This window comes from Mustela putorius, unplaced genomic scaffold, assembly GCF_011764305.1.
Source record: "Mustela putorius furo isolate JIRA1106 unplaced genomic scaffold, ASM1176430v1.1 tig00000139_pilon_pilon_pilon, whole genome shotgun sequence".
Classification (NCBI taxonomy): domain Eukaryota; kingdom Metazoa; phylum Chordata; class Mammalia; order Carnivora; family Mustelidae; genus Mustela; species Mustela putorius.
In genome coordinates, this window is record NW_025421293.1 from 14475669 (window position 1) to 14501148 (window position 25480).

Below are 25480 nucleotides of genomic sequence, written 5' to 3' on the forward strand. Positions count from 1 at the left end.
TTTAGGCACCCTGCTGTCTACCCCAGGCCAAGTGTCTATCACCTCACCTGTGGCAGGACCTGGCCCAAGATTGGGGCACATACCACCTGGTGGGGGTGGGGAGGGGAGCCATCGGAGCTGGAGAAGGCTATGTCCAAAGGCTGGAGGCTCCCGGTTGGGGCAGACAGGGCACTTGGGAATTGGGCCCACCATTTGGAAAGCCAGCCCGGCCGCCTCCACGGGCCTGACCCCCTCCCCACCTCAGGGCTGTCCTGATGGACCTCGCAGGTGAGGACCACCGAGTGGGGCGGGGGGCAGGACATGGAGGCGGTGGCAAGCCCCTCACAAACAGCGGTGCCCTGCACTCAGGGACTTGACACCTCCTACCCCCGCACTAACCACACAACCAGGCAGGTCTGAAACCAGAAAACTCTTTATTGCAAAGGTACAAAAGCGTCACGGCAGAGATGTACAGCAATAAATTAGGTGGTGGCCGTGAGGGGAAGGGGCAGGCGCGGGGCAGGCGCGGGGCACGTGTCGTACGGACGAGGACCACGACGTGGGGTCTCTTCTCAATAATTTATACCATGATAAAAGTAGCACAAAAATAAATATTGAAACGGAGCAGCTGAGCGGCAGAGGTGAGGAAGCGGGAGGCCCCGCCCCCGGGAAAGACCCGCGCATCTGAAGCCCAGAAGGCAGGGGGGACAAACCCCAGGGACAGAGGTCCTTGCCTTTTCTCTTACATAAAGAGCATCCATACGTTAAACCTGTGACAGTGGAGTCTCAGCGAGCTGGAAGGCAGAGCACGAGAAGGCTCTGGTCTTCCCTCCTCCTGGGTCCCCCCAAGGCCAAGCAGGCGGCGGGGACAGGCAGAGGGCAGGCAGCCTGAGCCTCCCTCCCCAGAGCCAGGGGTGACAGGCTCCCACCCCCACCCCCACTGTAGCTCTGCTCTATTAGGGATTTACAGTAAAAACAGGAAAATTACGAAAAATCTGTACGATAAAATGTGTATATAATTTTATATATATATATACTTTCTCTCTTTTAAATATTTCCCCATGGTCCTTATCGATATCCAATGTGGATTACCTACCATGGCTATGGTATCAACAGCTTTTTTTTTTTTTTTTTTTTTACACACTGGGCCTTTTGCTCCATAAGGATCCAGCGCACCCCAGACCCTTCACCTCTCCCCAGGACAAGGTGAAGGCCGCATGCAATGCGACGGAGGCCCCAGACCTTCACTGGTCACTAGCGACAGCAGACGCAAGAGGAGGATGCAGCCCTTGGGGCCATCAGCCCTGCCTGAGCCTCCTCTTCCCGGGCGGGGGGCCTGCGGCTTGCTGGGGGTCTCCCTCAGTGCTGGATGGCAGGGCCAAGAGGAGGCTGGGAGCTTGCGCTCACCGCCCACCCCCAGGCCCCGAAGCCCCAGCCTCTCTCCAGCAAGGCCAAGGAGAGGCAGTCCAAGCTCAGCACGTGGGAGCCGGAAGCCCCAATCGATCGAGGCTTGTAGGGGTGGGAAGCCCCAGCAAGGATCACCAAGGTCATGGGGTTCCAGGTGCCAGAAAGAGCAAGTACAGGTTCCGGGTGAGGGTTAAGCACCATGGTGGCTGTGTCCCCTTGTCCTCTGCACCGAGAGACCACCCAGGTGCCCCCAGGAGAAAGGTCCAGGCCCCGTGCCATGTCACCTCCCCTGTCACCGCACCCTCCTCACTCTCAGACCCTGCCCGTCCTCTCCCAGCAGAGCCACAACCCAGTCCTGAGGCCCCTGCCCACCTCACCCCACGCCATACAGAACCTGCGCACATCCACTCCAGGCCCTGCCACCCCTCCCTGCACAGGGCTCCACCTTCCTGATCCAACAGGGTACTCCCTGGGGTCACTCAGACAGAGGGACGGTTCCCAATGCCCCTGTAACTCCTGCTGCATAGACCCCGGAGGCCCCCCAGTGACCAGCCCCCTGAGCTGCTCCCCCAAGGGCCTGGTGCTGCTGGTGCCGGTGCAATGGCAGGCGCGTCCCCGAGCACACGTGCACGCACACACAGCCCCTTAGGCAGCCCCCTCCCTCCCTCTGCCTTGCACGGTGCAGTCTCCGCTAAGGCTAAAGCAGGCTCGTGGTGCTTTCCGTCCCCACGGACAATCGGTTCCTCCTGCAGCACCAGAGCTCAGGGCAGGGAGGGGGTTCCCGCGGCAGCTGAAGGACGGCGGCAGCCACTCCTGGGACACGTGGAGGACAGAGCCCCCACCGTCTGGGCCACAGGGCCAGGAACCTCCAGCAGACCTTCCTTCCATACCTCCCGACGCCCCCCAGCATGAGACCCCCCCCCCCGGGAAAAGGACAGTCTGGAGAGAGCTGGCAGGGCCCAGAGGAAGGCCGAGTGCATACGTGTGCGCGTGTGCGTGTGCGTGCGTGTGGGAAGGCGTGCAGCACACGGTCTCACAAGACCCCATCTTCAGCCAGCAACCTTGTCCTCGCCATGAGTCTATACTGTACTCGGGTGTTAAGGGGTCTGCTCCCCATGGGACCCTCCGATGGGCACGAGGGAGGTGCCCCCCGCCTGCCCAGTGCTCCAGCCGCACCACCCAGACCCCCACCCCCCGTTGGGCACTAGGACGCGGCCGAGAAGGGCACGGAGGTGGAGGAGATGTCAGCAGACTTGACGATGGTGATGACGCTGGTGGTGGCCACCTTGGTGGGGGTGACGGGCCCACGGGCCACAGTGCGGGCGAAGGTCTGCAGGGCCTCGTACTTGGAGCGCAGCGCGTCAAGCTCCAGCTTCATGCTGCTGTTCTCGCGGGCCAGCTTCTCCACCTCCTGCTGCAGCTCCACCCGCTGCCGCTCCAGCTCCTCCTTCTGCGTCACGCGCTTGATGCGGCAGCTGGCGGCGTAGCCCCGGTTCTTGAGTGTGCGCCGCCGCTGCTTCAGGCGCACCACTTCCTCCTTGGTGAGGCCCCGCAGGTGCTGGTTCAGCTCCCGCACTGACATGGACACCAGCTCGTCATCGCTGAGCACCGGGGCGTTCTCACCCGCCTCCTTCTTGACCTGCAGGGGCCACGGCACAGCGGTCAGCACAGGGGCACAGCGGGAGCCCGGAGGACGGCTCAAACCGTGTGGGCATGGGAGCCCGGGTCTGGGCTGGGGAGAGCTGGCAGCAGGCCTTCTGTGGTGCAAGCGGGCCTCCAGTCTGCCGGCAAGGCACAGGGCTGCTCCCTGCAGGGTCATGGGACGCCAGCACCCAGCGTCATGCTGACGGTTCTCGGATGGGGGCCGCTGACTACACCTGGCCATTGCCTGGTTCCCACTGGCCACCCAGATGCTGCAAGGCTGTGGCCTGCATGTGTGCCCTGCTCTGTACATCTCCCGGGGGGCAGGACGCACAGAGGCAGGTGGGGCACGGGAAGGCACAGCAGCCCATCCTTCCACACCCCTCAGACCCAGCGGAACCTCAGAAAGGGCTTGGGCATGCTTGGAGAGCCCCCTCTCCTGCCAGACCCAGGTTTGCTCCCAGGATGAGACAGCTGACTCAAAAAAACGCTGCCGGCCCCAGAAGCGGGGAAGGCCCGAGGAGCCGGCACACACTGTGGCTGGCCAGAGCTGGGCCCCCGAAGCCAGGGTGTATGCTGCCTGGGCCCTGTTTCCACAGGACGGAGGCCACACTACCCACGCCTGGGGGCTGGGGTGATGAACACCTCCTAGCCAATGGGGACCCACCCCTTCGACTCGCTCCCAAGGACTGATCCCCTCGGATGTCAGAGCTGCCCACTCCCAAGGCCACGACCCCCAATTCTGTCACCACTGCTCTATAACACATCTTCTAGCCGACAGCCCCTTCCAGGGAACAGGGCTTCTTTCCTCACACTCAGGGCCATCCTGGGAAAGAAGCGCTGCTGGAACCAGAAGGGACCTTTCCTAGGCCTGAGCCCGGGACAGAAATGGGGTCTGCTTACCCACAGCCCCGCTTACCTTTAACGCCTTGTTTGGTTTGGGATTAGTCGTCATAACCTGGGCACAGTCACCCGAACAGAAGGGCTTGGAAATTGGAACTAGAAAATCACACAAGAACACAGAAACGAGTGAGGTTAGGTGCTGGCCAGGCTGGGGATGGGGCCTGCTGCTGTCACAAGTGACCTAAAGCGGGGACATCCCCACCACAGAGTGGCTCCGAGGAGGCTCATGTCCTCATTCCATGTCACCCCAAAAGCAAGACAGGAGCCAGCCAGTGCTGAGGGACTCCCCGCAGGGTGGGCAAGCTGGCCACACACACTCCAGCATCAGACTGTGGAGCAACCCAGACCCCCCTTGGCCGGACCCACTTTGACCAGGCACCCAGCAGCCACACCGCAGTCCCATGCCTGCCAGGTCTCTGCCACCAGCGCCTGGGGGCCACTGGGTGAGAGCAGCTGTGACTTCCTGTTCTCTCCCTCGGAGCTGAGACGCTGGCACCACGAGGCACAGGATACCACGTTTAAGGGCCAAAGTGCACAGCAGCAGAGCCCCCTCCCGAGATGGGCCGCACCCAGCACCTACAGGGCATCACTGGCCCCCAGGACAGCACCCTGCCCAGGCGAAGCCCCCAGTCCCCCTGACGTAGCCTGGCTGGAGAGGAAGGGGCCCTGGGGGGAGCACGCCCCCGCCCTGGCCCAGCCCCACCCTTCCCAGCAAACCTACCTCTGCACAGGGCACCGCAGCTGTGACATCACCACCAGCCCTGGGCTGCCCTACAGCCCTGACCTGAGGCCCACCAGGTGGGCGGGGTCCCCCTCCAGCAGCCAAGCCAGGATCCGGGAGGTGGGGAGCCGCCACTGTGCGAGCTCACGAACCCGTCTGGCGGGAGTTGTCCCCGGCGCCCGCCAGCCCCCAACGTAGCCCGCCCTTCTAGTTTTCGCGTCTGCATTGTGTCACACATTCTAATCATTCATGAAAAAGCCAGCCAAAGCATCCCAAGCATGATTCCCCTCTGATAGTTGCCATGGCGACCTTGGGACGTAGCCAACCCCTGATGGTCGTCATGGAAACGGAGAAGCCCACAGCAACAATGGCTTTGGGCAGCCAGCACAGACATCACAGGTTGTGGGACAGTAAACAAACCCGTGAGCCCCCGAGGCTGGGGGGAGGGTGGGCAGAGGGGACCGGACCCTAGACTTGCTGGCACGCTCTGTCACTGGGTTAGGGACTAGGCAGGATGAACTGAGCAGAAAGAACATCAGAGAAACGCATGGCGGGGGAGGGGGGGTGAGCCTCACCAAAGCCTCCATCTCCAGCGTGAGCAGGACTAGGGTGGGTGTCTCCACCTCGCCTTCTTTCGCCCTGGGATGAAAGCCCTGGGACCCCGCGTGTGGCATGGCCTAGACACGACTCCCACTGCTCCTGCCTCCAGCACCCTGCCAGCCTGCCGTTACCGGAGGGTGTCAGTGCCCAGGCCACTGGGCCCCCCATCGCCCAGGCAACACGGCCACTTTCCCGGGAGCTGACACTGGATGACAGCGAGCAGCACAGCAGCAGGGCCGGGGCGGGGCCCTCCCTCGGGGGGCTCCAGGCTCCCCTGCACCCCCCACACATGTGCATGAGACAGACACGCAGACATGCAGCAGCACGGGGGAACGGCAGCAGGGACCAGGAGCTGCCTCCTGACAGCAGCCTGACCCCCAGCCTCTTTGGTGGGGGGGCCACAACCAGCACTCCTCCCTCCGGGTGCAGGGGTCCTACTGCACCAGATAGACCACCTAGAGGGCTGGCAGGAGCCAGGCAGCTGGAAGAGCCCTGAGAAACTTTTCCACGGGCTGGGTGTCATCCCAGCACACGTCAGCGCACAGGGCCTGGAGCCGCCAGCACATAGCTGTGCGGTGAGTCACGGCTGTTTACAGAGCGAGGAGCTCACATTCCCACAGACCAAAGGCCCTCCCACCCCACACGCACCGCCCAGCCTGCCTGAGGAGAACAGGGAGGCCCCAGCACAGGAGGGACCTCCGCTCAGACCCCGAGCAGCAGGAGCAGCAGGGGCATCCGTGCCTCCCCACACCGGCGGGCCGGCTCAGTCAGCACCTGGGGCCATGGGGCTGCATTCAGGGCGCGTACACCTCCTCAGAGAACCTGCCCTCCATGACAGTGCCTGGGGGAATGTCCAGGCAACCAGGATGGTCATGGGACAGGGCCACAGCACTCCACGGGCTCGGCCCCCTCCACTCCGCAGAGGCCCCAGGAGGGTCCACTGGCTATGTCTGCAAGGTTGAGGTCACCTGGGCAAAGCCCCATGTCCACCAGCTCTGCACCCCATCTGCCTTCTGGGCATAGGACAGATGACAGCCCCGGCATAGATAGGGCCCACTGGGGTCCAAGCGAGGAGGGACACCTCTCTCTGTGGGAGGGTGCCACACTGGGTCTAACCTCTGGGGAACCCCAGCCATCGTCAGAGCTCCTATTCAACAAGAGCAATGTGAGGCCTAAGAGTGAATGGGAGTACACATGGAGGTGATCATCGCCTTGAGACAAAGTTGGGGGATAAGCCATAAAGCTCTTCTCTCTGCAGGCCTTATTCTCCTCCTCTGAAAGTGAGGGGATGGGAATTAGGGGTCCCAGGGTTCTGTCCAGCTTGCAACCTTGGTTGGGCAGAGCAGGTGATGCCAGGTGAGACCCTGACTGGAGGCTCCACCCAGCCCCCAGGGGCCTGGGGCCTGCACCAGGAACCCCCTGTGAAACCAGAGACCCTGACATGGGTGGGCAAGTCCCAGGCAGGGGCAGACACTGTCCCACGGCCCCCTGCCCACCAGCTGCTGGATGGTGGGCTGCTCCAAGGGGCACTTCGCAGACTCGGCAGCGGCTCGGGGAGTGAGGAGTAGGCCGGGCACTGCCCAGTCTCTCCAGAGCTCAGTACATGGGCAGACGCGGCACCATCACGCCCCTCTGCCGACCCCAGCAGACAGCAGTGACCTGAGGTCCCTGCTAACATGCAAGGCAAAAAACCCGACAGTTTGCTTTTGAAAACGGGTTCAGAAACGCATTTCAAATGTGTGCGAGTTTGTACAACCACTGATTTTAGAACAACTGCCCTCAAACTGCGCATGTAAAGCTCTGAACCTCACGCAACCTCGCGGCCGCCAGAGTACATGCAAGAGAAACTACCTTCCGGCCTCAGCCAGACCCCAGCTGGGCTGAAAGACCGAGGCCCCGACAGGCCGGGCAAGAGCGCAAGCCACACAGCTGCGCCTTCTGCCACAGCCACCAGCCGGCACCCGCCTCTCCAGCAGCTGCACGAGAGGACACTGCGGGCACCGAGTCCTGCCACCACCGACTGACAGAACCTCAGCCACGCATGCACGTGCTCCCCACGGGCTTTCCTGAACTCCAGTAAAGTCGCCTCCCAAGCAGCTCCACGGCCAGAGTCAGGCAGGGACACCCCCGAAGGCAACCGTGAACCTCCACACTCCACTCCCACAGCCGTGGGGACGCTGCTGGTCAGAAGGGCTGCGTGGTCAGCCCTGAGAGCTCGAAACACCTTCTGGGGCACTGCTCTCCTGACTGAGGGAGGCTGGTTTCAACCCAAGGCCTGGTGTGCAGCTAAACAAAGTCAAGGGCAAGACTACGCTGAAAAAAAATAAAAAAAGGGACCGGCAGTCTAGATGGGGAGTCAACTCTGGGGACGGCACAGCTGGGAACAAGTTAGGGAGCCCTCCCTTCGGGCCACACAAAGAACGGGCCAGGTCATCCAGGTTCAAGAGTCCAGAAGGGCTTTCCCAGGGCCAGGTGAGCTGGAGGCCAGGATCCCCGATCCTGCATCCCCTAACAAACACCAACTGCTAGCCCACTGTCTGATTCAGCTCATCTGGGGCAACTCAGAGCCCAGGCCATCCGCAGTGCGCTCTGGCCCTCACTGGGCTGGACTCAGGTTCGGGACCCTGGGGGGGCATCTGGTCCACCCGCAAAGCCAGGCGGCTGATGGGCACAACGTCCCCACCCAGACAGTCCGAGGTCTAGAGGATGTCACAGAAAAGAGGCTTTTGGAGTCTGACATGGCTCTGACCCTTACTCAGTTGGACAAGCCCACACCCCACAGGGTGGGCTCTCAAAAAAACTCTCATTCTTGTTCTGTGTGGAGTGAAGGTGACTGCCACTCCCCGTGCCTGCCCCCTCCAGCCCTCCCAGCCAACTGTTCTACGCCCGCTCTCCCAGCTCTCCAAGGGGGTCTCCTTGGGGAGAGGGGGAAGGGTAGGAGGGAAATGGGAAGGGACAGAAAGGGTTCTGTCCTGGAGCAGATCTCTGCTCCTTGCAGAAAACAAGCCCCTTGACTCACCCTGATGGGTGCAAACCCCAAAGCCAGATGCCACCGTGATGTGACCACCTCTGTTCTGGGGGGCTGTGGGCCTTCTCAGGGGGAGACCCAAAGCTGGGCACCCCTCCCAGCTGGCTGCACAGTGGGCCCGTGTCCCACAAGCACAGGGTGACAGAGCCAGCTTGCCCCCCAAGCTGACGCCTCACCCAACTGAAGACAGGTCTCAGGACCAGGAGGACTCATACCTCCCACCCCGCTCCCCTCCATGTGGGGGTGTACCCCACCAGCCCGGCCCACACCCAGTCCGCAAGCTGGCCCTGGCTGGCCGCCCTCCGCCAAGACATGACTGTCTGCCTGGCTTGGAGGACGTCTGGTCACCTTGCGTTTGCAGTTCGAGGAAGCTGTGTCATCCTGGCTCTGTCCGGAGGTGACTCAGGCGGCTGCTAGGCTGACAGCAGGCTGACTGCTGGACCTCCCTGGCCACACCCCGGCCCCTCACTCCCCCGGGAACCCTCAGGGTGGTCCTCCCGTCTCCAGGCTCCGCTCTGGGGCTCTGTCCATGCCATGGCTGCCCAGGGGTTCGACCGGCCCCCAACCTCCACATCCAGCCAAGATTACACAGCCCACATGTCTGACAGGCCCTGGAGATGCGCCCTATCCCCATACCTGCCTGCATCCTGTGTCTCCAGTGCATGATGACCCATCATGGCACTCGTGCAGAAGTCATCCCCTATGCCTCACCTCTCCTTCCATGTCCGCCTGCTGAGCCTGGCCAGCTAGCCTCAGCCCACCTTCCTGCAGAGGCTCTGGCCCGCCAGCGCTACCTGGCTCAGGCTTTGGCTGCTTCTGTCTGGGCCTTGGTCCCTCAAATGAGGGCCCCAGGGCAGGTAGAAGAAACCCCTGCCCGAAGGCCCTCCTGAGCCCCTCACTCCCCTGGCCACCTGTCGCCTCCAGGCCCCCACCTCTGGCTTCCAGAGCCTCCGCGATCAGTGCTGGGCTCCCACCCTCTTCCCCCAACCCTTGCTTCACCAGAAGGCCCCCTCCTGCCCTCCCTGTGGTAGGCAGGTACTCTCTCACAAGGACACATCAGGGTGAGCCCAGAACTTAGTCCTGGTCTTTCTGTCCCAGGTTTGCCTCCCTTGCTGGATGGAGGGCAGGGGACATTCTTAACTACACCTGCTCCCCTCAACTCTCCTCAAGGGAGAGGCATGCCACCTGAGCACACATGGCAGCAATGCACCGAACGGAGGGGATCGGGGCCACCCCAGCTCAGGACCTCCTGGCTCCCCTCATCCAGGGCAGCCCACACATGGCGCAGGAAAGCAGGCAGGGTGCTTCCCCACCCTCCGGATATCAGACTCTGCCGCCACAGGCCAGGTGGGGAGGCTCCGGGCTCGGTGTCCTCATCTAAAGTGGGGGTGCAGGAGAGTGTACTGTGTGATCCCTACATTTATTTCCACCTGTTCTAAGGATCTATGACTTGAAGAGAACACTTTCAATTTCCTGAAACTAGAAGAAAGAGGAAACATGACGAGTCTGTGACTTACAAAAAGCAAAAGTAAACACGGGAGCCATGCATCTTCCAGTGGCCGGGAGCAGGGAGGCGGGGAGCAGAGGGGAGGGTGAGTCACTGTTTACTGCTCGGAGCAGCACACAGAGAAGCTCACAGCTGCCGGGTTCCATTTCCCGTGTGGACTGGACCCTAAAGCCAGCAAGTCCATTCCAGAAACCTTCAGACTCGGGAATAACCAGGACGCAGGCCGGACTCCTCCGCTGCCGGAAGCCAGTTCATAGACTCTCCAGCTCCCGGAGCCCCCAGAAGGAGGGGCCACGGACATGCGGAGGGAAAACGGTGGGTCAGGAAAGCAAGCTCACTCAGGCAGCTGGGCCCTGGAGACAGTGCTGGGACGCAGCAAGCCCCAGAAACAGCTTCCCTGAGTAGCTCCAATTCAACTCCCATTTTTAGCAACCACCTTGAGTGAGTGGGGCTGAACTTGGATCGCGTCCCTCAAAGTCCAGCTACGTTCAAGCACAGAAAGTAAACGTGTTCCAAAGAGAAGCCCTGCATGTGTTTTTGAGTCAGGGAACTGTATTTTGGGATCACAAGAGGACCAGCGCTAGGATCGGAAAGCAGACCTCCCCTCCAGCAAACACACCTACTGGGCTGCCCAGGGAGGGATGCTCTCCAAAAGGTGTCACCTACTTTGCAACCCAAGGCTGGAGGTGTGCCTCACCCACCTGCACAGCCCACCTTAAACTTCCTAGACCCCTCCCACCTGCTTAGAGGGACACTTTCAAAAGCCCCACCCCAGAAGGCAGGGTGCTTGGAGACCGCCCAGCTCCCAGGGCACACAGCCCTGCTCCCCGTGAGGGCTGGAGCAACAAAACCGCGCCAATGCCAATGCCAATGCCAATAGTGGGGACAGGGGACGGCGGCCAGGCTGGGCGGCCAAGCCACACCAGCTCAGGAAGCCACTGATTCTATCTGCCGTGCGGGGCGTGGGTGCACCAGCCGTGGGAGCTTCCTGAGGCCAGGCGCCTGGCGAGAGAAGGCGGCTGAGTGTGGGGACCTTCTGCACTAACAATTCATTCAGCATGGAGCATTCCTGCCTGGCCCCATAGAGCAACGTGAAAGGTAAACAAGAACACAATCATTACTGCAGGACAGAAAGAGCAGGGAGCTTCCAGCAACCCCCAACACCAACTGCTCCACGACTGTGTACCGCTTTGTGAAAAGACTTCACAACACGTGGCCAGAGAGAACACCATGACAGACAGAAGGCAAAGCGGTCTGCAGCACCTTAGAGCTAGGTGGAGAGTGAAGCATGCCCAGGACCCCTCCCAGCCTCCCGGGGACGCCTGCGGAAGCCCGCGGGCGGGGACACCGCATCCCCCCAACTCAGCAGGGTCACAGAAGAACCCGCAGCTGGACTTGGAAGAGATGGAGACCCCCACTCGCAGGTGGGGAAGAGAAGACTGCAGGCTGTTGGGTTTAGGGAAAGAGACACGTTTGCCCTGCCCCCCTCCCCACCCCAAAGCTTCCACACCAAGGCCTCCCTTCTGGGAACCCTTGGCAGGTCAGCTGCTCTGAACGCGACATCGGTCCTGATTCCCCTAGTCCTGGCGCTCCCGCCCTCTCTCCCATCCCCGCCGAGCGCGGGTGGGCAGCCACCGCCAGGCAGGGCAGCACCGGCCGTATCGGCCCTGCGCGACCACGCGCTTCCCTGCACGTGGCCGTTTATTTTCAACCCCCGCCTTCCCGCCTCGGAGCGCATCTCCCAGGGCTAAAGCCAAAGCAGGCGGTGGGGGGCTCGACAGGGGGCGCCGGGCCCGCCGACACGCCCCGGGCTCCCCCAGCGCGGCCCCCGGGAGGACCGACCCTCTCCCGCTCTACCTCAGAGTGGCCCGGGGGTCGGGGCGCGCTCCCGGGCCTGAGAAAGAGGAGCCCCGGCCCGCGCGACGCGCTCGCGGCAGGGCACCTGACGGCAGGTGCGCGGGCCGGGGTCTCCGGGTCCCGCCCAACTTCGCCGCGGGTCCAAGGCGGCCGTGACTCAGCCGCGCGCGGGCCCCGGCCCCGAACCGCCCCCGCCCCGCCCCGCCCCCGGCCCCCAACCCGGCCCGGCCCAGCCCCGCGCGGCCGCTCCTCACCTGGAGTCGCGCGGGGGGCGCGGGCGCGCGGCGGCTCCTCGCGGGCACGCGCTCTCCTCGCGCTCGCGCTCACTCTCGCGCTCCTTTTCGACCGCCGCTTCCGCCGCGCTCTGGGGCTCCGACTTCGCGAAGAACAACAAGTCCCCCCCGCCGCCCGCCGCCAGCCCGCCCGCCCGGCTCCCCAGCATCTGACACCGCTTCCGGGATCGGCGTCGGCGCGCGTCACGCCGCCCCGCCCACCGCGCGCCGCCGCCGGGCCTGCCCGCCGCCGCCCGCCGCCGCCCGCCACCGCCCAGCCCTGCTCTCGGCCCCGCCCACCGCTGGGTCCCGCCCCTTGTCTGCGGAGCTCCAGCCCCGCTGCCCCGCCTGTGCAAGGCGGCGGCTGCAACCTGTGCCCGCAGGTGTCCTGAGTCCCCCCCCCCCCGTGATGACAGTCGTCCCCACTAAGTGAGCCCACCCGGAAGCACCCGCACCTCCCACCACAGCGCGCCGTAGCCGTGTTGCTCTCCTCTGGAGCCCCACTTCCCCGACGGTGCATTCTCTCATTCCCATGGAGCCCTCAGGAGACCCTGCTGCCCCCAGGGGTGGTCCCAGCGCTATCCTGCCTTGGGGTTAGGGGGCTCCCCAGAGGAGTCCAGCTGGAGTTCACGCCCCAGGGGACAGTGCGCTGACCAGAGAGGAGTGGACGCATTTCAGGGCACACCCACCCTGTTCCAGGGCCACAGACCCACAAGCAAAGGGCAGCTGGCATTGCGCCCCCCAGGGATATCCCCATCTGTCCTTTGATTTCCCTCTGTTGATCAAGAAATGGGTAAAGAGGGGCATCTGGGTGGCTCAGTCAGTCAAGTGTCTGCCTTCCACTCAGGTCGTGATACCAGGATCCTGGGACCCAGTCCAGTATCTGGCTCCCTGCTCAGTGGGGAGTCTGCTTCTCCCTCTCCTTCTATCCCTTCCCCTCTGCTTGTGCGCTCTCTCTAATAAGTAAATAAAATCTTGGGGGAAAAAAAAGAAGAGGATAAAGAGAATTATTTCTCTTCTATAGGTACGGTGATAAACAGCTTTGGCCCAGGGCCTCAATGCAAAGGACTCCAAGGCCCCAGGGGCCTGCAGAAGAGCGCCTGGCTAGAGCCCCAGCTCATGGTTGCAAAGGCAAGCCCAGAACAGTGCCCCTGGCTCCAGAAGGGAGTAGCCTGGTTCTGTCCCAGGTAGAGGACAAAGCTGGGGAGAGGTCCCCTCTGTTAAAATCCAAAACAAGCAGAGACTACCCTGGAAAAGTCCCTGAACAGACAAAATCAGTTTAGTCATTGAAAGCGTCATTGAGCTTATTCTGCAAGTCTAAGATGACCCAGGTCATCCCCCCTGCTTCTGCAAATCATAAGCAAAACCGAAACTGCTTCCTGAGGTTGTCGAGAGAGAATCACGACCCAGGTCCCTGTCATGGAGGAAACTTCTGGTATGAGAACCACTAATCCCATGAACAGAGCACTCACTATGCTCTCACCACAGAAGGTGCTGTGTGACCCCAGAGTCCCACTCCATGCCTGGTGGGAGCGCTCTTGGTTCCCCTGGCTGTGCCCGGTGTTCTGGTGGGAGAGCTCCTGGCTCCCCTGAATCTTGCCCCTTCTTTCCATGGGAGTGCTCCCAGCTAGCCAAGTGTCTTTTTGGTGTGTGTATCATATACTTAGTAAGTCCTATTTGGGGGATTTGTTGGTTTTCCTTTCTGTTACGTGGCAACTTTTGACATTACATGGTGTCAGAAGTGGGATAAAAAAAAAATCCCCCCCCCACACACAATGACTCCAAGACTGCTGTGCAGACAGGTCCTGGCTCCCACATAGCCCACAGAGCTCAGTGCTTTCTCGCCAACCCTAAGATTTGCAGGTGAGTCTCTCAGATCTGAGCTCTGCTTTCTGGTGTTCCGAGCTCTCCAACCTCAGTGCGCATACCTGCCCAGATGGCCAAAGGGTTTTGGAAACATTCTCTATTTTGCATCCTGTGAGGACCCCTTTGGAGCTGTGTTTCGGGAGTCCTTTCATCTTCTAGCAGCTTCAGCATGCCCATTAAAGAATGCATCCCATTGTCTCCGAATGAGTTTTTGGACAGAAAAAAAATTAAAAAGACATGGGTTTTTGTTGTTATTGTTTTGTTTTTGTTTGGGTTCTGGTTTCAGGGGTGGCAGTGAGGATTGGTAAAGGAACAAGAAAATAAGTTCATCTTAGAGCAAAATGATTATTCTGGAATAAGAAAGGAAAAAGATAGGAAAAGGCTAAATGGATATAGAAAGTTGCAAGAGGTTTGTGGAAAAAGATCTTGAGAAAGCAATTTAATGTGTGGTCAAGCGGCCTAAGATTGGAATGAATTTATTTAACCTCAATAGATCTTACTCTACTGACTGTGCCTGCTGGCTCAGTCAATAGAGTGAGTGACTCTTAATCTTGGTCATGAGTTCAAGCCCCATGTTGGGCACTTAAATTAGAAAAAGAAAAACAGATTTTTAATATCAAAAGTACACTGGTACAAAATTAGAATTTGGTTTTTTCTTGGTTAAAATCACAAAATTTTCTTTTAGGTTATCTGTCTGCCCCTAATCAGAAATTTTAAACAAAGGATTCCTTTACTTTTAATGTAAACAAAGATTCTGTATTTTAGGAATATAATTTTCCTGTACTTAACAGTGTCTTTACCAAGTCCTCGATTACCTAGAAAAAAACAACGGACTCTTCTCTATTAAAAGAACTAAGGTCGGGGCGCCTGGGTGGCTCAGTGGGTTAAGCCGCTGCCTTCGGCTCGGGTCATGATCTCAGAGTCCTGGGATCGAGTCCCGCATCGGGCTCTCTGCTTGGCGGAGAGCCTGCTTCCCTCTCTCTCTCTCTCTCTCTGGCTGCCTCTCCGTCTACTTGTGATTTCTCTCTGTCAAATTAATAAATAAAATCTTTAAAAAAAAAAATTAAAAAAAAAAAAGAACTAAGGTCATTTTTGCAACTCAATAACTTTCTGTATTTGCTTTTGAAATTTTTAGTTGTCACTTTGGTACCAGTGGATGACTAGACACTGTTTTCATGGCGAACTGTGATCCTATCTGAGCAAGTGTTTTAACCCTGGAACTATTTTTGACAAATTTCTCAAAAACCAAATTCTTTTGTTTGTTTGTTTGTTTGTTTTAATCCACGTTCTCTTTTTCTTTTTCTTTTTTGAAAGATTTTTTTAAAGATTTTATTTATTTATTTGACAGAGCGAAATCACAAGTAGGCAGAGAGGCAGGCAGAGAGACAAAGAGGGAAGCAGGCTTCCCGCCGAGCAGAGAGCCCGATTTGGGACTCGATCCCAGGACCCTGAGATCATGACCCGAGCCGAAGGCAGAGGCTTAACCCACTGAGCCACCCAGGCGCTCAAAAGATTTTATTTATTTACTTGACAGAGAGAGAGAGAGAGCACAAGCAGGGGGAGTGGCAGAGGGAACAGCTGACTCCCCGTTGAGCAGGGAGCCGGATGTGGGACTTGATCTCAGGATCTCGGGATCAGGACCCAATCCCAGATGCTTAACGGACAGAGCCACCAGGCATCCCACAAAAACCAAATTCTAAATGAAGTTCTTTTGACCTCAAACTAACTTTGGGATTTTAAAAAGGGCCCCGGACTATCTTTGTTCTCTGTCCTTATAACAGAAAAATGCTGAACTAATTAGGCTTATTTGATATATTATATTACATGAGAAACTTTGTCAAATAAGATGTGAAGATAGGGGCGCCTGGGTGGCTCAGTGGGTTAAGCCGCTGCCTTCGGCTCGGGTCATGATCTCAGGGTCCTGGGATCGAGTTCTGCATTGGGCTCTCTGCTCGGCAGGGAGCCTGCTTCCCTCTCTCTCTCTCTGCCTGCCTCTCCATCTACTTGTGATTTCTCTCTGTCAAATAAATAAATAAAATCTTAAAAAAAAAAGATGTGAAGATAAACCTTTTTTAGCTTATATTTGTACAAATCCATGTTAAGAATATGTGCATTCCAGAAATTCTATGAGATTCTTAAAAACCTGACATGTCCTGCTATAATTTATCCATCATGATTCTAGTTACTGTTTTAAAATATATCACAGAAATAATCAACCTTTCTTGTTGATGGCATTATAACAAATTCTCACAGCTCTTTAACCATGGCCATTTTAAATCTTTTTGCCATTTATAGACACTCATCGTTTTGCTCTAATGCTTTTGCAAAAATGTTCCCGCAAAAATGCTTCTTCTTCAAAGACATTCCCAGGAAAGATTCTGACAAGCATTCTAGAATGCAGCTCTGCTGATAACTTCAAGACCGTAGCACTGAACTGAGCAAGAATTTCTAAAACTTTAATGGAAAATGGATTGATTCATAAAGCCACTACCCCAAGATGAAGCAAAGCAAAATTGATTACAAAACATGGGACGAAGGGATAGAGAGGACTGTAATTTGGACGACCTGGATTACAGCACTGCTGGTTCTTTGGTGTCTTGTTTTCCGGGTTCTCCCAATAACAGGACACAACTGGCTTACCTTCCTGGCCTGGAGAGGTTCTTGAAAGTCCAATCTGAGTTCCTTGTGAAAAGTTCCAGCAAAGCAGAGTTAAAAGCACCTATATGATTGATCACTCGTCCTGTGCATTTGTATAAATAATTGGACTGAGCGTATTGAAGCTGGTCTCAATCTGTGAACAAATTAGCCTTACTATGGTTATCTTTGATAAAAATGGGAGATGATTACAGAGAAAAATTGTGTTTCAATAATAACGATCCTTGGGGATATCAGATTCTAGTGCTGTTTCTTGTCTTGGAGGTTTTGTTTTATAGCTATAGATGGGACTAGATCCTGAATTTCAGTTTCCTCCAGAATTTGGCTAGAATTCTTCAAGCTATCATCTCCAGGTCTCCTACTCTCTTGACTCAGAATCACTATGAAACTAAAACCGTCCCAGAGCTATGCGACCAAAAGCTTGACTCCTTGATGTCAACCTCGGAGAAATCGCCACAACAGCCGGTGTGTGGACAGTCTCTGTGTCTGCTGCCATGTGGCTGCTTAGAAAAATTACTGGGGACGTTTGCACTGCAGACCAGGAAGAGGGGTTAGATCACCGTGGCCGGCAGTTGCCCCACCTGAAGATGCTCCAAACCCAATGTCTAGAAACTCAGCCGGCTGCTCTCCAAATTCAGAAACTAATTTGTAATTTGCCTGAAGGACTAACCTTTGTTTTTCCTGTGTTTCTGTGGGCGCGTCTGTCATTAAATTACCTGATCGCTTACATCATTTGGGGACCTGACTTGGTGGAAGCCCACCTACAACATGGGCGTCTGACGGACGGTGTCCTCAAGTTCTCCCCGGCCTGCGTGACGGTGAGGCTGCGGGATTGCTAAGGCTCACGTGTGCCTTTGTAAATAACCTCAGACAATTGTAACCCATTTAGTGTATTTGACTGGTGAGCTGTTGGCTCCTGGGAACCTCTGTTCCCGGGGACTCTTCGATCCTGGCTATTGTCCTCCTCACTGTGGTCGGACTGACCTCTGCAATAGGTCGCACACTCTCCAGGGTTTCAATGCCGGTGGGCAGCCACCCATGTGCCGAACGGTGTCCGCGAGGACCAGACACCTGGATGAAGTCAACAAGAACCACAGAAGCAATGAAGATGGGGACGACACGACCCTCCGGCCTGAAGCCTCAAGCAGCCAAGGCAAGAGAACCCCACTGACACGATCACCAACAGGGAAGAATTGCTAAAACCCAAAACAAGAGACCAACCTTGAAAAGTCCCAGTTTAGTCATAGAAGGCTCAGCTGATCCAGGTCATCCCCTGCTCGTGCCTCTGAAATCATAAGCAAAACCGAAACTGCCTCCTGAAGTTGTCGGGAAAGGATGGCGCCCCAGGTCCCGGTCGTTTGGGAAACTTCTGATATGATAACCAATTACTGCGAACAAAACACTCACTGGGCTCTCACCATGCAAGGAGCTAAGTGACCCCAGAGCCCCGCCCCGTGCTCCGGCGGGAGTGCTCCCGGCTTGCCGAGTGTCTTTTTGGTGTGTGCACAATAAACTTAGGAAGTCCTCCTTGGGTGATTGGTTGTTTTTCCTTCTGTGACGTAGGAAGTTTTGACACAGCCCAAGGGCACGTGCTCCTAATCTCACTTTCCCCAGCTCTAAAATGGGCTCGGGGAAACAGAACGAGGATGGATTCATCAGTAAGTGACGTTGCAACAATGTGATGACCCTTCACACAGCACCCCAGCCCTATACACCGCAGCTGGATCAAAGACGTACGTTTTTAACAAGAAACCAGACATGATGAGAATGTTCTGGAAACGGGTGGCGGATGCTTGCTGCTTGCACAGCCATAGGGGCTTACGAGTGCCCCTCAACTGTGCACTTACAAGTGGTTAAAACAGAAAATTTTAGGTTATGTATATTTTACCACAATAAAAAAAATGTATTTTAGAAAGCCATTACAAATATTTGCAGAGAACATGAGTGTCTGCCTTTAAAACTCCAAGGCAAGAAAAATGTTTTTAAATCCTGGTTCAAAACCCAGACACACGAGAAAGACTTAAGGCAAAAATTAGTCTAAGCAAAGTCATAACACAAAGTACACACTAGGAAAAAATATTTGCAACCCATGGCGCACAGGTCTATCTCCCCAATCTACAAAAGGCCCCCGGGAAGGAAGGAAGACCAAATGACCAAATGGAAAGAAGCACAGGATGGGCACAGATCACTCACAGAAAAAAAAAAAAAAAAAAAAAAAAGCCCTAAAAGACAAACATAGAGAAAGGTGTGCATGATCAGAAATGCATATTAAAGCAGAACTGAAATCCTGCTTCTTGTCCATCAGAGCCCAAGAATAGGAGAGTGTCCTCTGACGGCAAGGCTGCCGGTGGGGGTGCAGGAGGGCAATCCGGAGGCACCTTCTGCCCTTTACTTGACCTCAGACCCAGCCTCCCCGCTTTGAGAGCCCCGTGCCACAGGTGCACCTGTTTGTGAGTGAACCTGGGGTGTCCGCGGCTCACAGTGGTGGCACCGGGCGTCATAGCTAAAGGTGGGACCATCAAGTCATCACTGCTCAAGGGCCAGCTAAGTGAGCACTGGGCCCAGGGCACCTGGGCACCAGGCAGGAGAGAAAGTTCCACGAAGATCCACGCGCAGGGGCGTAGGGCACAGGTGTGTGGGACGTGGGGCATGTTGTGAGTGACTGGCAAGGTGCCCAACAGTGTGTACGCTGTCCCGCCTTCAGCGTGAGGAAGGAGGGAGATAAAATGGGTGTCTGTACATCTGTCCCTGCCAAAGGGAGACTGCAGGAAGGACAAGCTCGTAACAAGCGTCTGCTTATACCAGATAAAGTGTCCCTCTTAATCCTGGGTGTGGGTGGGGGAGACCGGAGGGTGCTGGGCCCTGGGAAGCAGCAGAACTGCCCCTTGGCCAGCTGGGCATGCTGCCCTGCCCTCCTTCCAGAGAGCTGATGTAGGGAGTGCCACAGGGCGGACTCAGGTGGCCCTGGGCAAGGTCCAGGGCGAGGGAGGGACACCAATCACTCTGGGGGAAAAGGAGAGGCAGCCGCTGTGCTAGCTCTAGCCTGTGGGGGTGACTGCTCCCCCTGAAGGGGCCCCCCTGATCCCAGCCCGACCCCAGGAAGGTGAGGGGTTAAAACTTGGATAGTCTGGCCTTGGGGACAACGTGCTGCACGACCCCCCCCACACACACACCTTGGGCGGGCTGGTACAGTCCTCTAGGAAGTCAGTGGGGCGGGGTGTTTTCACCCCACACCCTGTAAGGGGGCAGCCTTTGTAGGCGGATGTTTGCTGACCTGGAACAGATGACTCATGCATCTGTGCAGGCCAGCAGTGCTCAGCGATGCCCTTCCCTCACCCCTTGCTGTCCAGGACTGCCCTTGAGGACAAGGGAGAAGCCCCCCTCCCCACGCCCCAGGTGGCATGCGCTTGCCTTCACCTCTGCCTCTGACGCCACTATGCACCTGCTCTCAGGGCCTGGCCTCAGCCTAGCTGGGGAGTTCCTCGGGGCCTCAGTGCCCCCTCCCCAGAGGGGTGCCTGTCCAGCCCAGTTCCCTGCAGCTGGGCTCCAGCAGGCTGAGTCCTCTGCCACAAAGTGGCCGATGGCTATGGTGGGAGCTTGGGGGTGGCTGAGAGCCTTTGTCTGCTTGTCCCCTGCTCCCTTCGGGGGGCAAAGGAGGTGGTCGGCTCGGCTTGGGGAGGAGCCGGTCTTGAAACTGCCTTTTTTCCACTAGCCCAGGGGAAAGGGATCTCTCCATCTTTCAGATCCTGGGGGGAGAAGAAGCAGAAGTGGGCTTCTAGACGCTCCCCTGGCATTTGGCCAGCTGTGTGGCCTTGGGCAGGTCGCCCGGTCGCTGAGCCTGTCTGCACATCCTGACCTCGGGAGTAGGACTGACTGAGGATCAGACGTGGGAAGGTCTTTGTAAAATTCAGAGTTCTCAAATGAAAAGATTTCTGTCATTGCGATGATATTAAGTTGTTATGAAGTAATAGAGTTGATTTCCATTCATCCTTTGAGAGCAATTGGGTCAAGATTCTTCTTCCTGAAGAAGATACTTTGTCCCCCATCCCTCCCATACCCTCGGGGGTAAGCAGCCACATCCTGTCTGCAAACCAGTGAGCCTCTTGCTGCCTCTGGTCACAATCTCCAGCCCACCAGCCACCAGCATGCCCAGTGGACAGGGCACATCTGGCGGCCCTCCTTGGCAATTCATGTCTGTGGCCACCATGGCAACTTGGGGCCCTGCCCTGTCCAGTACTCAAGAGCCACAGGAGAGTTTGGCCTGCTCCATGGGGGCAGGGGGCACCTTGCCTGGCACCTCTGGGGCAGAGGGACTGGGTGCCACATTCGCTCCCTCCACCCCGCGACCCACACCGTTTACCCTGCACACCACACACCCTGTTCCCGCCTGTGGAACATGGAGGCGCTTTGGGCACTGGTTCTCACCCACAGGGGGACTCGGCCCCCAGGGGACCTTTGGCCAGTCTGGAGACATTCTTCCATCCTCGGTAGTGGCAGCTGGAGGGCGAGGGGTTACTATTGGCATCTAGCGGGTAGAGGCCCGGAATGCCGCCGCACACAGGACGGCCCCTCACGCAGAGACTGATCCGGCACCAAATACGGGTATTGGACCGGGAAGCCACCGTCCGACAGCCATCTTCCCCTCACCCCTAAAGGGCCACAGTGCTAGCGGTGGACAGCTGCGAGTCTTAGTCCCTCTTGTGGGCCAGATGCGGGCTTCAGTATTTGGCATGCTTTCGTTCGACTCTGCTGATGAGCCTGGCCAGACGGCTTGGTCATCTCCAGGTTGGGGAGCATCAGAGAGCCAGACCCTGGGCCCAGACGCAGCCATGCAGGTGGAATCTGGATCTATTGGGAGGCTCCTGCATGAGCGTTTCTCTTGGCCTGACTCATCATCTTGCCAAGTGGGATCACCCACGTGTCCCCCAGCCAGCCGGCGTGGCCCCTGACCGGATGTCTGTGGTCGTGGCAGGCCAGGAGCCACATTCCATGTACTGTAGCACACCCCAACTCCCAGGGCAGCTGTGGCAGCGTCTTCCTCCCGGGAGCAGACCACGCATCTTCTCCCGGAAGCTGGGCGTGGCCTCCCAGTAGTCTTGACCTATGACAGGCAGTGGGCGTGACGTCCAGTATTCTGTCTGCCCAAACACCAACCAGTTCTCCAGCTCTCCAGCACCTGCTGGGTGTCCCAAGTTCACTGCAGTCCTCCATGACCTCCCAGGGTTGCATAGAGCAGGGGTAAAGGGCTAGGTCCCACCAGCCACCCCCACGACCTCAGGCACCCATCACAGGCCCTGGGCCCTCAGGTCACCCCCCTTCGTCTGCCAACAACAAAATCAGGCTCAGTCTCAAATCGCAAAATGCAGGAGCGCATCAAACCTAGAGGTACGGTGTTACCATAAAGGAAACTGTGCGACAACAGCCCGAGGAGATGCGGGGGAAAGAAAGGGAGAGAGGGATGCTCCGCTTCCCACCCTCCCCAGGCCGCGACCCTGGGCTAGCGGAGCTGTTCCAGTCTTTGAGTTTGTTTCGAAGATCAGTTAGGGGAACAGGAACAGACTAGCTGGCTGGCCGCCTCCACCCCTCCCCTCCCTGGAGGCCCAGGCCTCTAATCAATGCCACCTAGACCATCCCCATCCTGAGGCTGTCCAGGGGCCCCACCTGCAGTCACCTCCTTAGCACAAACTCAGGTAAGGTCAAGGGGGCTCTTCAGGAATAACAAAAGAGGCTCCCACCATTTAGGACATTTCAAGGGCTGTAGGAGCTTGGTGCCAGGACCCTGGACCAAACATATCCTCATTGTTTCCACGTGTTTCACGGCCACGCAGCTTCTGCCTGGCCTCCTGCTCGGGGAGCCCCGCACCACGTTGGGAGGAACATGACCAGCCTCAGGCACAAGCCCAGCTGGGCTCAGTGGACCCCGACCGTGACCAGTCACCGCAGAGGTCCCCTGTGCAAACGTGGGGTGTAAGCGACCAACAGCACGAGCAATGCTGACCTGCAGGAGACGTCAAGACCCCTGGAAATCGGACACGCCTCGTCCTCCACAGAGCCTGAGAAGGTCACATGGACTGACAGTAATTGCTGCCCTGCAAGTCAGGACGCCGGACGCGGCGTGGGCGTGCAGTGGTGCTTCTCAATAAACAAGATAACCCCTGGCAACTGCGATTAGGACACAGAATTTCTGGGACGTGCACTTCATGGATGTATCTCCTTGTAAGACAAGTCAAGGAGGCCTTTTCCTCATTTCGAGTATACCGCATGCTCTTGGCAGAAAATCTGCACGAGGCCGGACAAGGAAACCAAACCGTGTGTGGCCCCTGCCCTGACAGCATGGGGACACTTGGATGGTGCACAGGGACAGTGAGACAAAGGCCTGGAGTCAGGTCTGTGCTGCGCAGAGCAGGAGAAGGCCATCATCGCCTGGGTGCCTCCCCTCCACCCCCCCACCCAGCTGCAGGATGGAGAGAGAACAGAGGCACAGGCCCAGGGGCGGGGACCCAGGTTCTCCAACTGCCATCCCCGAGAGGACAAGACTCTCCCCACCCAGGCCACCTCTCGGTCCTGCCTGACGTGGGCTGCAACCGCCAGCCCTATGCCCGTGACCTCTGCCCTCTGCCTCCCACCACAGCTGACTGGGCACAGGGTGTCCTCAGGGACACGGGTTCCCACCAGCCACCAAAGAAAGCCTCAGCCATTCCAGGTGAAAATTTCAGAAAGTGGGCAGGATGCCGGCTGGGAGCGTGTAGCCGGGCTGTGGGATCCCCTACTCAGTCTGTAGCCACGCTGTCATTGGTTCTTAAACTGTGCTCCCCGGAACCCCAGGGTCCCATGGGGGCAAGCCATGAAGAGGGGCCCTGAGGTCCCCTCATGGTCTTTCAAAGGTGGGGAGTCACAGCTGGCTCCCGACAAAAGCGTGGGCCTCCTTCTCCTGGCGTTTGCACCCGCAAGCGCAGAGCTGGGCCGCCCGGCGCTCAGCCTCGGCTGCTGCCTGCACCCTGGCATGGGATCCTCGGCGTTCAAGCTGCTGAGTCCCTGGATGTCGGTGTGCAGCACCGAGAGCTGCAGCCTGATGCTAACTGAAGGGAAAGGAAAGCTGAGGCTCAGGGAGAGGGGTGCAGGGCCTTCAGATGGGACCACACAGATCCCCCCCACCATTGGTTCTTTGCTCTGCACACCCACGATCCCAGAGAAAGTGCTCTCTGCCAGCTCCCCGCCCCCCCGCAGCATGACTGGGAGAAAGGTGCCTGCACCCCTCCTGCTTCCTCATCTCCAGCCCCCAAGCATTTGGGGGGAGGGAGCAGCAGGTGAGAAACAGGACTCAGGGCCTGGCGGGTTCAGACACCTTGGATCCTCTGCCTGCTAAGCAGTCTTCCTACTGCTGCTGCTTGCTCCCTTCCCGTGACGGGAGACTCATTTCCTCGTGAGCCAGCCCGTTCTATTTTCAGACAATTGTTGGAAAGCACTTCCCCGCCTCCAGCCAGAGGCTGCCTCCCCGGAGTTTCCGCTCGCTGGCCAGCGTCTGCCCAGCAGAGTCTCGGATATCTCGCCGCCCAGCCTTCCCGGGCACCAGGAGAAGAGCTGTCCTGACAGCCTCCTTGGGCGCCGCCAGCTGGCCCCACCACAGGGGCGTCTCACTGGCGGATTCCGGTCTTCAGCGCTCCGTGTCAGAATGTTCGCTAGTGGAGAAGTGGCCCAAACATCCGCCTGAGCGTAGATGAGTCTCTGAGTCGGACCGACCCCCCCAGGACATGGGCGTTTGAGCCCTAATAACTGCCGACGTAGGGCTTTGAAACCTAGTCACTGGGGCTTCCAGCATGGGTGAAGCGCTTTCTAAATTTAGCAGACAAGGTAGTTGGGAACCGACCAGCACCCCCAGGGCACCCTGCACCTCATCTCACTGTACCCCCAATGTGAGCTCTGGGAAAGGCCCCGCCTGATCCGGGTCTGGGGACACCTGACCCAGGCGGGGAGACCTGGACCCCAGGGAGACACAGCCCAAGTCCAAGCCCAGCCCTGGGGCCCAGGCCAGGCAGCGGGAGCAGCTGCTTCCTGGCCTAGAGGTCGTTAGACCGCAGGCAACTGCAGACCTGTGCCTCCCCAACTCCTCCCACTCCCTGGAGGGGTGCCTAGGCCAGCCCCTGTTCACCTCTGCCCCCTAACCTGCTGGCCACTAGCCCCAGGCATTTCAGGTTCCGGGAGGGACTGCCCTGGTCTGGTCCCCGCTGCAAGAACCTCCCTCCTTCCCTCTCGGGGCCACGTGAGCACGCCACACAGCCGCTAGGTCAGGGCCAGTGGCGGAGAAGATTCTCATGGTGACCCAGCAAAGGGGACTGGGCATATGGGCCTCAGAGACCTGTGTTTACCCACCTGACGCACCCCTGCGGCTGAGCCCAGCTCCGAACAGTGATGGCTTTCCTGCTTGGAAGCTTGCTCTGTGTGGGGCTGTTTCTTAGTCCTGCCCACGTGTCTCACGTGTGGCCTGTGGCCTCGATGCAACAGGAGGTGGCGGCCGGGGACGCTGGGGATTTGAGTCAGGCCACCTGGTGGGTGAGAAGCAGCCTCTCGGCAGTGACCAGAGGCGGTCAAGGTGCCAGCCGGGTCCGGGGGTGGGGGCGTGGTTGTGGGTGCGAGGGAAGAAGGCCACACTGAGCAAAGACCAGTGAAGGGGAAGGGTGTCCGTGGGCATGCCCGGGACTCCTGACATGGAAACAGAAAGCAGAGCCCCCAGCACCCCCAGGTCCCAGTATGGAGCAGCAGCGGCCCCCAAACACAGAACGGGCCCTACTGGGAAGCAGAGTCCTTGCACGTGTAAGTCAGGTAAGGGTCTGAGATCACCCCGGCCCGGAGTGGGCCCTCCATCCACTCGGAGGAGCAGGCGGCAGGGACACAGAGGGGCAGAGGCCACCTCCACGGAAGAGGTGGGAAGAGGCAGCAGGGGCTGGTGGGGGTTGGGGAGTAGGCCTGGGGGCGGGGGCAAGCAGTGCCACCCACCCCCCAGGAGCTAGAAGGGACCAGGAAGGACCCTCCCCGGAGGCCTGGAG

The 25480-nt window shown here is 58.3% G+C and overlaps 1 protein-coding gene across 5 annotated transcripts; it reads right to left on the reverse strand.

Annotated features, from left to right (window-relative positions):
* Positions 1 to 396: 396 nt before the first annotated feature.
* On the reverse strand, positions 397 to 17676 carry MAFK (MAF bZIP transcription factor K). 5 transcript variants are annotated; one of them, XM_045075182.1, is made up of 3 exons: positions 17658 to 17676; positions 3947 to 4026; positions 397 to 3025 (listed from the first exon to the last, which is right to left on the reverse strand). In XM_045075182.1, exons 2-3 carry the CDS (start codon positions 3980 to 3982, stop codon positions 2591 to 2593), a joined length of 471 nt encoding a protein of 156 aa, XP_044931117.1. In that variant the 5' UTR covers positions 3983 to 4026; positions 17658 to 17676; the 3' UTR covers positions 397 to 2590. The 5 variants fall into 5 exon arrangements, with proteins under 5 accessions (XP_044931117.1, XP_044931116.1, XP_004776392.1 ...); XM_045075181.1 differs by lacking the exon at positions 17658 to 17676 and adding an exon at positions 11898 to 12119; XM_004776335.3 differs by lacking the exon at positions 17658 to 17676 and adding an exon at positions 11644 to 11821.
* Between the last annotated feature and the right edge of the window lie 7804 nt (positions 17677 to 25480).